The sequence below is a fragment of the Phaenicophaeus curvirostris genome, chromosome 9 (assembly GCF_032191515.1).
Source record: "Phaenicophaeus curvirostris isolate KB17595 chromosome 9, BPBGC_Pcur_1.0, whole genome shotgun sequence".
Lineage (NCBI taxonomy): Eukaryota > Metazoa > Chordata > Aves > Cuculiformes > Cuculidae > Phaenicophaeus > Phaenicophaeus curvirostris.
Window position 1 is genome coordinate 19167643 of NC_091400.1, and position 12878 is coordinate 19180520.

The 12878-nt window shown below is 48.8% G+C and overlaps 1 protein-coding gene across 6 annotated transcripts in view; it reads right to left on the reverse strand.

Annotated features, from left to right (window-relative positions):
- Window positions 1-3803: 3803 nt before the first annotated feature.
- Window positions 3804-12878, reverse strand: part of GBF1 (golgi brefeldin A resistant guanine nucleotide exchange factor 1) — a 109108-nt gene continuing 100033 nt past the window's right edge. For 3 of the 6 annotated variants that reach the window (XM_069864261.1, XM_069864260.1, XM_069864259.1), the window contains 12 exons: window positions 12512-12665; window positions 12089-12311; window positions 10317-10480; window positions 9776-10022; window positions 9211-9410; window positions 8230-8380; window positions 7729-7859; window positions 7264-7365; window positions 6565-6678; window positions 6153-6330; window positions 5804-5941; window positions 3804-5454 (listed from right to left, as the gene is read on the reverse strand). In XM_069864261.1, the coding sequence (XP_069720362.1) occupies window positions 5168-5454; window positions 5804-5941; window positions 6153-6330; window positions 6565-6678; window positions 7264-7365; window positions 7729-7859; window positions 8230-8380; window positions 9211-9410; window positions 9776-10022; window positions 10317-10480; window positions 12089-12311; window positions 12512-12665 (2089 nt within the window). In that variant the 3' untranslated portion in view covers window positions 3804-5167. The remainder of the gene's footprint in view (window positions 5455-5803; window positions 5942-6152; window positions 6331-6564; window positions 6679-7263; window positions 7366-7728; window positions 7860-8229; window positions 8381-9210; window positions 9411-9775; window positions 10023-10316; window positions 10481-12088; window positions 12312-12511; window positions 12666-12878) is intronic. The other 3 variants (XM_069864258.1, XM_069864263.1, XM_069864262.1) reach the window with 1 other exon arrangement.

Genomic DNA, 12878 nt, shown 5'->3' on the forward strand with positions numbered 1-12878 from the left:
CCGCGGCCGCCCCGCCCCGGGCCCGGGGGCTCCGCTCGGGGCAGGGCCCGCCCCCCGCCGGCCCGGGGCGCCACGTGGCGGCGGCGGCGCTGGGGTCGGGGTCCCGGGGCCCGGGCGGGCGGCGATCGGCTCCTGCCCAGCCCCGCCGGGAGGCTCGGCCCGGCCCGGCCCGCAGCGCGGCCTCCGCTGCCGCAGCACCACCCAGAGCCCGGGGGAGCTCCCGTTCGCCTTGCGTCTTTGGGAGAAGTAGTTGATAACTTTTGCTGCGGTTGGTTTGATTATCTCGTCGTGTAAATCTGGAGCTGTTCTGGGGCAGGAGATAACCTGTCTTAGGGCTGCGAGAGTTTATTGGTATGCTTGGTTGTCGTGTAAGATGCAGCTGGTTTAGGTCAGGAGAGAACCTGAAGGGAACCAGACAGGGCTGGATAATGGAAAAAAGAATCATAGAATCACCAGGTTGGAAGAGACCCACCGGATCATCAAGTCCAACCATTCCCATCAATCACTAACCCATGTCCCTCAGCGCCTCATCTGCCTGGCCCTTAAACACCTCCAGGGAAGGGGACTCGACCACCTCCCTGGGCAGCCTCTGCCACTGCCCAATGACCCTTTCTGTGGAAATTCTTTTCCTAATGTCCAGTCTAAACCTCCCCTGGCAGAGCTTGAGGCCATTCCCTCTTGTCCTGTCCCCTGTCACTTGGGAGAAAAGGCCAGCTCCCTGCTCTCCACAACCTCCTTTCAGGTAGTTGTAGAGACCAATGAGGTCTCCCCTCAGCCTCCTCTTCTCCAGGCTAAACAACCCCAGCTCTCTCAGTCGTTCCTCATAAGGCCTGTTCTCCAGCCCCTTCACCAGCTTTGTTGCTCTTCTCTGGACTCGCTCCAGAGCCTCAACATCCTTCTTGTGGTGAGGGGCCCAGAACTGAACACAGTATTTGAGGAGCAGTCTCACCAGTGCTGAGTACAGAGGGAGAATAACCTCCCTGGACCTGCTGGTCACACCGTTTCTGATACAAGCCAAGATGCCATTGGCCTTCTTGGCCACCTAGGCCACTGCTGGCTCGTGTTCAGAATGAACATTCATTGAGGATTTACATGGTTCTTTGTCTAAAACCACTCTATATACCCACTGCTATTGTAAGATGTTCAGCCTTTTTTAGAAGGGCATCCAGTTCAGCGTTGAATTGTAAAATAAAAATATTCTTGCCTTTGCTTTGAAGACTTTGTCCTTTTCAATATTTTACTAGTGCATGAGTGTTTCTCACGTGTTAAACTTGAGGAAAGAAGAGGAAGCACGACTTCCCCAGCTCTGTTTCCCTGTCGGTCACCTAGCAACAGCCCAGCCCCTGCCCATTTTTGGCTGGGCACCCCACGTAACTGAAGGCTTCCTTCATGCACCCCGGGGGCCGAACCCTGGCATCTTCCCACTGCGGAGAGGAGACGCCCAGGAACAGCACTGGCCCCGGCCTGCGTTGGAGAGGAGCTTTGCTTCCCACCACCTCATCCAGGCTGGGGTGCAAGTTGTGCAACTGCAGGAGTAACATTTCATACTGGGACCTGTAGTCTGAGGGCGTCTCACGGTCCTACATGATGCGTTGTGCTCCAGCAGGGTCTCTCCTTGCTGTTCAGCACCTCAGTTCCCTGAGGCTCCACCGTAGGAGCTGCACTCCAGAATGTTGCGCCCAAGGCGGTTGTGCTCCCACAGCTCCCCCATTTCCATCCTGGCCCTTCCTCTCCCGGCAGCCCTCGGACAGCCCAGGGTGGGAGCAGCGCTGGGCCGGAGATGCAGCCACTTCTGCCTCCAGCAGCCTCGGTGGGTTCAGATTGCTCCTGGGCCATGGGGACAGCAGCACTAACCCTGCAGATGGGGTGAAGGAGCGGGGCATCATGTTTTTCAGGGTACTTTAGGCTCCAAAACGAGCAAAGATTTTTCCAGAGGAGTTCAGCCGCTGGCATGTCTAGGGGCAAGAGCAACCTCTAGAAAAGCTAGCTCACCAGAGATAGTTAATAGAAATCTTTCCTACAGAGCAGGTTGTCTGAGCATGCTCTGACTCCATTTAAAAATTGAATCTAAAAGCAGCATTGCTTCCTTTTCACAAGTTTCAGTGCCAAATCCACGTTTCACAGCCAGGACTTACCTTTCCATAGGCCTTACTCCCACTAGGAAGCTGCACACCAATGAAGAAAACTCAAGCTCCGCAGTAACCTGTCCCACTGCCACACACTAAATCCCAGTTGGTGGTACAGCTATCTTATGTACTTTTAAGTTACAGAGGTCAAGAAACTTATTGATAAAAACATGCTGCCTGTCAGGTGATGCTTTCTGTGATCTTTCAGTTCAAACACTTTCCCTGTTGTTTTTTTTTTTCCATAGCACATAAAACCACATTATTGCAAAATCCAAACAACGTTTAAAGACTTTTTTTCTGTTTTTCCAGTCCATTCTTACTTACAGACTAGTAAAAACTGTTTAAAGTGCAATTTTGTCTTTCCAGTTGACATTCTTTCCATTCCAGTCCCGCTTCCTGCAGTTTCCTCGGGTGGTTTTGCTTTGCACCACAATTGTCTGAATTAAGATGTAATGCTTTCAGCAGAAACTCTGCAAACAGCTTAAAACACAGCATCCCCAAACAACTACCTGAAGGCAGTGGGAAAAACTGGGCTTTGCCATCACCTGACACCACTCCAAGAAGTCAAAGGACTGTCCAGGGATCAGAGGGCAGCAGTGCTGACATCAAGGCACTCAGCAATTGAGCAATGGTTTGCAAAGAGTTAATCATCTAAAGGTTTCAGTGAAACCTTCAGGTTGCCTGGGACAGCTCAGAAAAACAGAGCTGTAAACAGAAGTGAAGGATCGATAGAGATGGGCAGAACAATGATTCAAATATGTGAATGGAAACATCTAAAGGCTGGAAGGACACAATCTGGAAGCAGTGGAGGTGGAGAAGGCTGCAGCAGTGAAAATATTCCAGGAATGGTGGAAATGGGGTAATGGAACCAAGATTCAATAACGGGACTTTCCTAGTATGCACATTACTCTTCCATTATGCAATATTTAGACCTTTGCTTATGCAGTTCAAGCAAACTCCCAAGTTTTTAAACCCCTTATCAAGCCCATAGAAGTCTCTTGGAATCCAACACAACCATCCAACCAATTCCTTTTTTAACGAACAATCCACCCATCAAATCTGTATCTCTCCAATTTAGGGAGAAGGACGTTTTGGGGACCGTGTCAAAGGCATTACAGAAATCCAAACAGATTACATTCATTGCTTTTCCCAGGTCCACTGTCAGTGGAAAGGAGGGTTTCTTCCTCATCAGACACAAAATGCTCCTTTTTTCCAAAGTCAGCCAGGTTGTCACTGAGGTCTGTGTTCTGCCTGTGTGCTGAGATGCCACAGGGCACCTGTCTCTCAGCCTTATTTTTGCCCTCAGTCCTGGTAGTGCATGAACTCACACCAACATAAAAGCAGAAATTTCGCAGCAGACACTAAAACATTGGCAGAGGGAAGAACAATCTAGCTTCTAGAACAATCTAGATTGTCCTAGCTAGGACAATCATGTCCTGCTTTGTCCATGATGGGAACCACTCTTGTTTAGCTCCTTGATGGCCAGCCTCCGCTGCAGCCCCACTGTGAGCTGACCATTTGTTAGGGCACATGCCCACAGACTGAGCACACAGTTGGAAAATCCTGGTATATAAAGCCAGGGGGCTGGCAGACAGGGACAGCACCTTGACAACCAAACTCCTCTTCCCAAAGCTCTGAGCCACAGAACCACAACAGAAAGTGCGGAACACTGGAGCATTCATTTACAGGATTTATTTATTACACTGTAAAAAGTCCATTGGATTCGTAGCCATTTACTCTGTATGTACACGGGCTGTATTCCCACCCCAACCACAGGTTCCTCTCAGTACAGAATACACTGGGTTGGCGTCCTGCCCATGCCCCTCCCAGTCACCAGTGGGATTTTCAAGGTTGATATTATTGAGAATTTAGCCGGCTAATCGAGGGAGGAGGAAGAATAGCGATGCAGTGCTTGCCAGGCAGCCAGCTCTGCTCTGAGCACGAGGGGGTGGGAAGAGTGGGACATCCTTGCTGCAAGGCAGAAGCACAAGAATGACTACCAGAGCCCCAGCTGCTTGAGCGTTCTAGGTAGAGAAGGAGGTGGGCTCCCAACAATTAGAAGATGCAGAAGGGTGCAATCTCTACAGAGCTTCCTAGAGAAAGCACAACAGGCTTGCTGCACATACATCAGCAGGTGTCACAGATCTCAACATATTCTCAAACTGAAAAGAATGTTCTAAGGACATTAAGAGGCCAATATAGTGAGAGGTGGACAACACAGCACTGCTGTGCTCCCTGGGGAAGTGGTTCCCCAAGCGCTGTTTGAGAGATGGCCATGGTTCTATACTCTCAGCTCATGGACTCTGCATTTCCTTCTTATCTGCTCAAGTAGGCAGAGCTTCTTGAACTTGCTCTCTCCAACCAGAAAATCTGATTATGTTTACACGGGAGGAGGAAGGAAAGCAATGCTGCCCCTACCAGGCTCCCCTGCTCCCTTTCTGGCAGGGGGATTGCTGTGATCCATGTTGAAGAAGTAAAGCATGTGAGCATGTGACTGTGGCAGACAAGAAGCCCTGCGTAGCAAGCTGGGAACCTCACTGTAAGCAATCCACATTTCTACACAAACTTATCAACCTGCCGAACCTAGGCATGCCCAGAGCCCAAACAAAGCAGTGCAACCAGAAGCATGGGCAGGAAAGCTAGGGAGCATCTGGGGAATTGTCCAGGTACTGGACTGAATAATCTAAGAGATGGTCTTGTACTGCAGCCCCTCTCTGGTGTGACATTAAGGAGTTTTCCGTCTTCAACAGATAAACTGGTGGTGGCTTGGTCCTAGGCTGCTGGGTGTGGGTGTTGCCTGGCCCCTGAGATTGTGAAGGCAGGAAGAAGAGTGGCTAGGGGAACCAGGCACCTCTCCAAGATGACAGGGATTTCTAGGTGGCTGCCCCAAGGCGGGAGCAGAACGTGCTCCAGCAGGGGTTGTGGCAGCAGCCCTTCTGCTTAGCTTAGCATCATCATCTAAAACAAACACACCTGCTACCAGAGAACATTTGGCCAGCATTGGGAGCTTCCTCAGCAGACAGTTCTCAGACATCCTCAAACTAATTGACTTCAGAGGTTGTCATGGGGTCAGTGGGCCGTGGAGTAGCTAAGAGTGGAACAGGAGAGGTGGCTTCAATAAGGGCTGGGTTAAGAATGATTGGCAAAGTCATAGGTGGCACCCCAACCTGCAGGGGAGAGGCAAGAGGCTGCAGGATGAGTGGCGGCTGTGCTGTCGTAGGAGGTATGTCTGTAACTGGGCTTGTCTTTGTTGGAGCCGATGCTGGGAAAGGAGGAGAGGCAGAGGTGATGATGGTGGGTGAGGCAGGTGCAGTGGCTCTCTCAGACTCTGGAAAAAGCAAGAGACAAAATGTATCCTTACACGTGCCCTGACAAATTCACCTTTCAGCTCTAAGATAAGCAGGGCTGAAGATCAACTCAGGGACCTTTTCAGACTCGGTCTATCTGCGTACCTTCACATGAGGCCCCTAGAAGAAGGTGTTGGGGCAGTATACCTGTGACCAATCTCTGCCCACCCCAATAACCTCAGCAAGAAGGCCACAACCTATCCATTTGGAAGCACAACAGTCCCACAACACCAGAGACCTGGTCACTATGGATTATGCTAAACCAAGGAAAATCAGATCAACACCACCGTGCTGGGAAGATTATTCCAGAAAGGAGAAAATGGGACTCACCATTGGCACCCAGTTCACAGGGCTTCTCCAAGGAAGTCAGGTGGGGGACTGGTCTCACATCCCCTGCAGGAGAAGGAGGCAGGGCAGACACTATTGGTTTCTGATGCTGCTGCTCCATTGATACGCTGGGGACGGGATCTAGGAATAGACAAAAGAAGCAGTTTGCCCACACACCCATTTGCTCACTCCTTTTGCTCACCCTCAGTTTGCCTTCCTTGTGCCAAGCTCCCATAGCCTCCTGCACCTATAATTTCAACAATGCCCAGGCACTATAGCAGCTGGGTACTGGACAAGGTGCAAGCCTCGGGTCCAAGCCCTTTTTTTCTCAAGGTTTCTCAGCCCACTGTACCTTGGATGACTGTCTGCTTGAAGAGCTCATCCCGCAGCCTAGGTAAAAAACAGTCAATCCGCTCCCAGGTGATCTCCCAGAGATCTGAATATCCCGTCCGTGAATCAGCACTGTGGAATATCCCAGCTGTATCCATTACAAGCAGCATATTCTTCAGAGACTCTGGAATGGCCTCCAGCTGTAATCAGAGACACTCCTCAGGACACAGAGAACGGACATATAGCAATGAACAAAAGCTCAAAACAGCTGACGGGCTGCCTTGGAAAAAGAGGCTACAGAGAGACCATGGAACAAAACAGTTCTGGAAGGATTAAAAGGTAAAATAAAACAAAACAAAACAAAAAAAAGTCTTTCAAGTTTAGAAGGTTAAATGGTTGTGCAAAGCACTACAGCACCACTCTCAGTACCTTACCAGTAAGTCACTGGAACCAGCATGCATGTATTTGTCCATGAAGTCCAGGATTGTCAGCCACAGGGCAGCAAAGGTGGTCAGTGAGAGCAGCGGGGAGAGGTGCTGCAGGAACACCTACAATAAAACAGAACTACTGTCAATAAGTAGTATAAGGGCTGTTGCTCATAGCTTGATAAACCAGTCTTGCAAATCTGGAATTCCACCTCCTGGTGACAGGCCAGGAGCACGCACAGGCCCAGCCTGAGGATGCCAGAGGCCTCCACTCTCCTGAGCTGCATATGCAGAGGAGTGGATCTTGTTTCCTCTGCATGAGGCCACTGCAGTCTGCATCACTGTGTCTTCCAGCCCTTCCAGACTCCCTGCTTTAGGTTAGTACTATGAGCTTGTGCCATGCATCATTCCACCACTAGAACAGACTATACAACTAATGTCTGGTGAAATACTTCTCTCTACATCCTTCATAAAGTCTCAAGACTCCTTCCTGACAACTCTTCTGAAGACCAGGATTATGTAAAAAGTTCTGAAAAGAAGCCATGTCCCAACAGCAAAGGTGGTGTAGAAGCCCAGCACTGAAGACAGTCAAACTGGCAAACTGACACCTCTCCAGATGACAGATGTTGAGAAGCTGATACAGCACAGTTTGGTTTTCTTGAGGCACATGGTGTCCCCTGAGGTTCCAAGCAGCAGAAGCATGCTCACCTTGGAGAGTAGCGTTGAGGCTCTCATCCTAGTTTCTTCCATCCCACCAACATCAGCTGGGCTGATGTTCTCAAGTAGCTTGGTTAGCAGAGGGAACAGCACCTGTTGGATCAGACATGTTGATATTTCAGAGCTGAAAAATGACTGATGACTTTTCCACAGACAGCTTCCCGTGAAGGAGCTGGCTTTTGGGACTGGCGGCTTCTAGGCAGAGAGCATGGGAGAAGCAATGAGAAGTAGAAATGAAATTAATTTCAATACTCCAAGAGGCTCTGTCAGAAGCCTAAGCAGACAAGAAGTTTTCACAGGCTCAGAGCAGGGAATGCTTTGTCTGTTGGGGTGAACAAATGGTTAAAGAAGATAGTGATGAAGTAGGACACCATTGTGCCACTCCTGCAGAGTTTTGCTCTTCACGGCAATACTACTACTATTCTGTTAACATGCCCAGTCCAGCCAGGACGTTACCTTGTTGAAGCAGGACTCCCATTCCAGGGCATCCAGGGCCTGCAGGTCATGCACCAGCAGGGCCCGCTGCAAGTAAGTGAGTGCCTGCATCCGTATCTGACGTCGCGCATCACAGCACAGCCAGGCAATACCTGCAAGAGAGGGATTTCAAGGCAAAGCCCACAGGGGAAGTGTCACATCCCTACTTCCCCAGTCCAGGGTGAAAAGTCTAAAAGTCTAAAGCAGATCAAACACACCATGGGGTTAAAAAAAAAAAAAAAAGATTATACTTGTCCAGGCCACAGACTGGAAACCTACTGTCAGGTCCAGAAGCAAGCTGTCAGTTAATTCATGCTAAAGACACCTTTCTGGATCTGATCCAAGTTCTTTTTCAATTACAGCAGATCCTAAAAACAACGCCCGCCTGCTTTCCAAATTTAGTTCTTGGCTCCTTAACTTTTCTGAGTGCTGCAATTACTTTGGAAGAGTGTCTGCTCACTCATCACAAAGGAAAGGATTTACCCTGTAGCAAAGGACACCAGCAGCTGGACCACAGCGTTCGGGAATCTGCTTCAATTTTCCTCCCTGCTGTCTCTAGATGGCGTTGCTCGTCTGCCCAGGAGCTGTAGATGGTGGCCGCTCGTGTGTGCAAGGTGTGCATGAGGTCCAGGAGCTGCAAGCCAAAGATCACATTTAGCAACACACAGGACTTCAATTTTTGAAGCAACCCTGGTCTCTGCTTTTCCCTAAACCAGTGCTAAAGGTTCACAGCTACCCAAGCCTGCTTCCTTTACGTACATAAACGTGTGTAGCTATGGATATAGTTTCAGGTCCTGCTGTCTCTGCTCCTCCTAAGCAGTCTGCTCCCAGGCAGAGGAAGAAACCTAGTGGTTCAGCTGTGCTGCCCAGGGATCTCTCTCTGCAGTTTCATTTTTTTGTTTTTTGGTTTTTTTAAAAAAAAAATAGGAAAAAAGCACCTGATGCACATGCAAGGAACCCTAGAACAGCTCTGTATAGGCATGTGACAGCACTCTGGTCATTTTACTACTGAACGGAGATCCAATGGCCTAGCAGGCCTGTGCCTTAACACCTTTGAAGCACCAGCAGGAGAAAGAACTTACTCCCTCATCGCAGTCCTCTCTACTTGAAAACACAAGTACCTCAGCCCACAGGGCTTTCCACTTGTCACAAACTCAGATGCCCTGTCAGATTCCCCACTAACCCTACATGAACGCCCTTGATCCACATCCATCTTACCTACTGTAGTGATGAACAGATCCAGATCTGACCCTCCTTGCTTTTCAGAGGACTTCTCTCTCCTCTGCTATTCTGCTTTTGCCTTTCCAAATTGCAGTCTCCTTCACACAATCAGAGCCACCCTCTGCCATTCAGTGCCCACTAAGCCATGATGCAGCCCCTCCTTAACTTTTGAAGAAGCCCAGTGATGCCCTAGCAAGGCCCTGAGCATGGGAGAGGAGAGAAGGAAATCCTTGCTATACTTACGTCCTGACTAACCTGTAAAGACACAGTGTGGTAGCTGGCAGGGATGCTCTCATCTTCGTCCTCATCACTGTGTGTGTGTGCCTGGTGCTGGCTCAAGACCCGTGATCGCCGTGTGGAGTTCTCCTTTGGCTTTTTTTTTAACCGACTGGATTTACTGTCATACCTGTGGCTCTTCCCCCTTTTCTCCTGGGACTTGTAGCCTAGAAAGTGACATGCAGCAACATACTATATACGTAGTCCACTACAAAATTCTCTGCCTTTCAACACACACAGCAGCCACCTTTTGATATCCCCAGTGCAGGGCACTGTCCTGTGAAATGACAGCTGCCCGCAGGAAGAGCTACCCAGCATTCTGCTACTACCTCCACATCAGCTCCAGATCTCCCCTCCATCCCAGAGGCAGCAATATGAACAAGGTCCCTGCTGCCAGCAGGCGCCAGGACACTTCTTGTAGCAGATCGTTTTCTGGAGGTTGGAGAATTGTTCCTTGACAATATACTTCACACTTCTTGCTGACTGGCCACCCCAAGCCAAATCCCAATTATTGAACCAAGGGCCATCTTACCCCCATTCAAGCTCGCCTCCACAAAGATGCGGATGGTTTTGACACAGAGCTCGAAGTTCTCAGGTGTAACATGAGCAGCATCTCGCACGATGAAGGACAGGGACTCGACAGATTTCATGAGAGACTTTGTGTCATGTGGGCCCAAATCCAGTCCCACAGTCAGGCTGTACTGGTTGACAAGAGGAGACGGCCCCAGCCTGCTGTGCCCAACAGTGGACCTGGAAGTGTCGATGTCATCTTTCCCCACCTGCAAGGCACAGCAAGAAGGTAGCAGGAGAGGGCAGCTTAACAAACAGCACCTTATGCATGGACTGTAAAAGCCTCTCTTCTGAAGCCAGCAGGTAACTTTTCAGCAGGATCCGTTTCCCTTTCTTCTTTATTTGCATCCAAGCTCTCTCCTCTCCATCTGCATCTATTCCCTTTACACTGTCATCTAATCTTAGCTCTCTTTTCTTATTCCTTCTCTCCCTACCACACCCTCTACCCACAACCATGCTAGGAGTACTTTTCTTCAGGCACTAGAAGCCCAATTGCCACTCACCACGAGCCAGCCACTGTTCATGACATCCACATCTGTCACCGAGCGATGCATCTTGCCTGGCTTCCCGTGGTCTGTGTACACCTCCGAATCAGAGGTGTAGCCACGGTCCAGGTTCATGTCACTTGGATGACAGGAGGAGGAGACCTCACTGTCTGACTGAGCACCTTCAAGACAAAAGGCATGGGTTTTAGATAAAAGCCAAATTTAAGAGCTTGAAACAATAGCTGTGGATAAAGGTAAAACAATTCAGGTTAGTGAGATCAGCATCAGCTAAGAATCACCAGTGGGCCCTAGAAGAAACAAGGCCAGGGCTATCCTCTTATGACAGGAAGAAAAATTGCAACAGGAACATCCACAGAGACAGCAGGAAAACACATATCTTTGACATGGTTCCCTCCCCACAGGTATGTTTGGCTTCCCCCTTCAAAGGGAAGGGGCTTTCCATCCTCTGCTATGTCACCTGTCAGCCTGACCATGGATTATAAAAGGACAGGAAGTCCAACACTAAGACCCTAGGGAAAGAATCAGAGGTACCACACACTTTAAGAAATACTGAAGCCAAGACAACTCCAGAAGTGCAACAGGGAATGACATGACTCACATAGGGTCTCTGGGCTCACTCAACTCCAAGCCAAGATTGGTAAAGTGTTTCTCATGAAGACCAATCTACACTAGCATGTTCCACATGTGTCAGATCTACTCTCCATGATCTTCAGGATTACATAAAATTTCACATGCGCCAAGCACAGAAATCTTTGCAATGGCAAAGTTTAAGCTACTGCTAAATTCATTTCTCTCCATCATACATTACCTACAAACTCAAAAGCAGAGACAGACTTGCAGCAAATGCAGTGCACCAAACACTTACAAAAGGAGGTAAAGAGAACTAATATTCTGAAGTGCAAGGTGCCACAGTCATGTAATTTTCTCAGTCAGCAAAGATAGAAGCAGTTAAAAAAAAAAAAAAGATGGGAGAAGAAAGTCCAGCATTAGCCCAGAAGGCAAAGGCCACAGGGGTTTTGCAAAATCAGGTTTCTCCAATCTGTCTAGCACAAAGTATCAGCACCTACTAAAGAAGTTCTAGAAAAGCAAAGAGGAAAACAAAGGCTTCTGGGAAAGTCTTTTCTTGCTGTTTGCTTTAAAAGTCTCAAAGTGTCAGCTTCAAATACATTGCCAGCTGGCTAAAGCAAAACAGGAACAGTTTGATGAAAAGACCATCTTTCGAGCACAGTCAAGAGAAGTGGGAAATAGCGGGCTGGTGTTGAGGGAATGGTTCAGGCACTCTGAACACAAATGGATATGGAAATAGAATTTTAACAAACAACTCTCTTTATGAGATGGGGACAGATAGGAGTCAGTCCTACAAAAGAAGCAAGTACAACAGGAACAGCTGGGTTTACATTACACACCCAGATGAGAGATTAAGGCTATACTACCCAAGACACCAGACCACAAGCAGCAGAAAATGCTCCTTGGGTAGAGCAAAGACCTTCTACAGCTGCTACAACTGATATCAGTTTTCCTCCCACTGCTCCCCTAGGGACTAGAACCTGGACTGTTGCTCACAGAGCAGGAAGAGATGGTAGAGTAGAGACAGGGACAGAGCATACAGTAGGAGTGAACAGCAGGTGCTGGTCTTTAATCTTGCTAATGTAGTTTAATATCAGCTTTGTTTTCTTGCAGTTCCCTTTGCTAATTGAAAAGCTTGAGGAAGCAGCTGCTTATCTGGCAGGCAGGCATCAGATTTCCTAGCAAAAGCTGGCCTGTCTTACCTGTGTCGTTATCTGCCCTTGCTGTAACCTGCAGGGCTGCAGGTGGCTTCACCCCTGACCCAATACACTCCAGGAGGGTGAAGAGTGTATACCAGTCATCCCCGGAGTGAATATTGGCAGCATTGGTCTTCAGGAGTTCATGGAGGCCATAGGCAACCTCATGGCTAACTCTAGACAGCACATTTGGCTTCATCATGAGAAGGATACGTAAAGAGAGGAGAACCTGGACAGAGAAGAAGACAAGAGTAAGAGACCCTATAATTTATATTCCATTCTCCAGCAGAGTCCCCTTTCTTTTACTTAGAGCTACTTAAAATTGCTGTTCATTGTTACCTGCAGTGGATCCATCCAACAGCAACTGGTTTCCTGTGCTGCCAAGTGTGGCTACAAAACCCCAGTAACTGACTTTCAAAAATCCCCTACCTGTGCGCTGATTTCCTCTCGACGAAGGAGTCGAATTGCCAGTCTCAGCAGCCCCACCACTGCCCTCTCCACCAAGAAGCAGAACTCCATTGCATGGACACAGAGATGATAGAGGTGGTCTCGGACAGCTTGCCAGACACAGGTCACACGGTCCCTAGCCACAACAAGGAGGAGAGAAAGGGTAGGATGAAAGGAGATGAGACAAAAGGTATCCTACTACATCTCCCAGAACTCTAGACAACCGGGTATTTCTTTATGTCAGTGAAAAACTCCAGTCAGGAGATATAAGAACAGGAAAAGAAACAAAGCTGTCAGATTTCTCATTTACTTCATTACTTGCAAAGCAATCGGTTGGGAGAATTCTCCC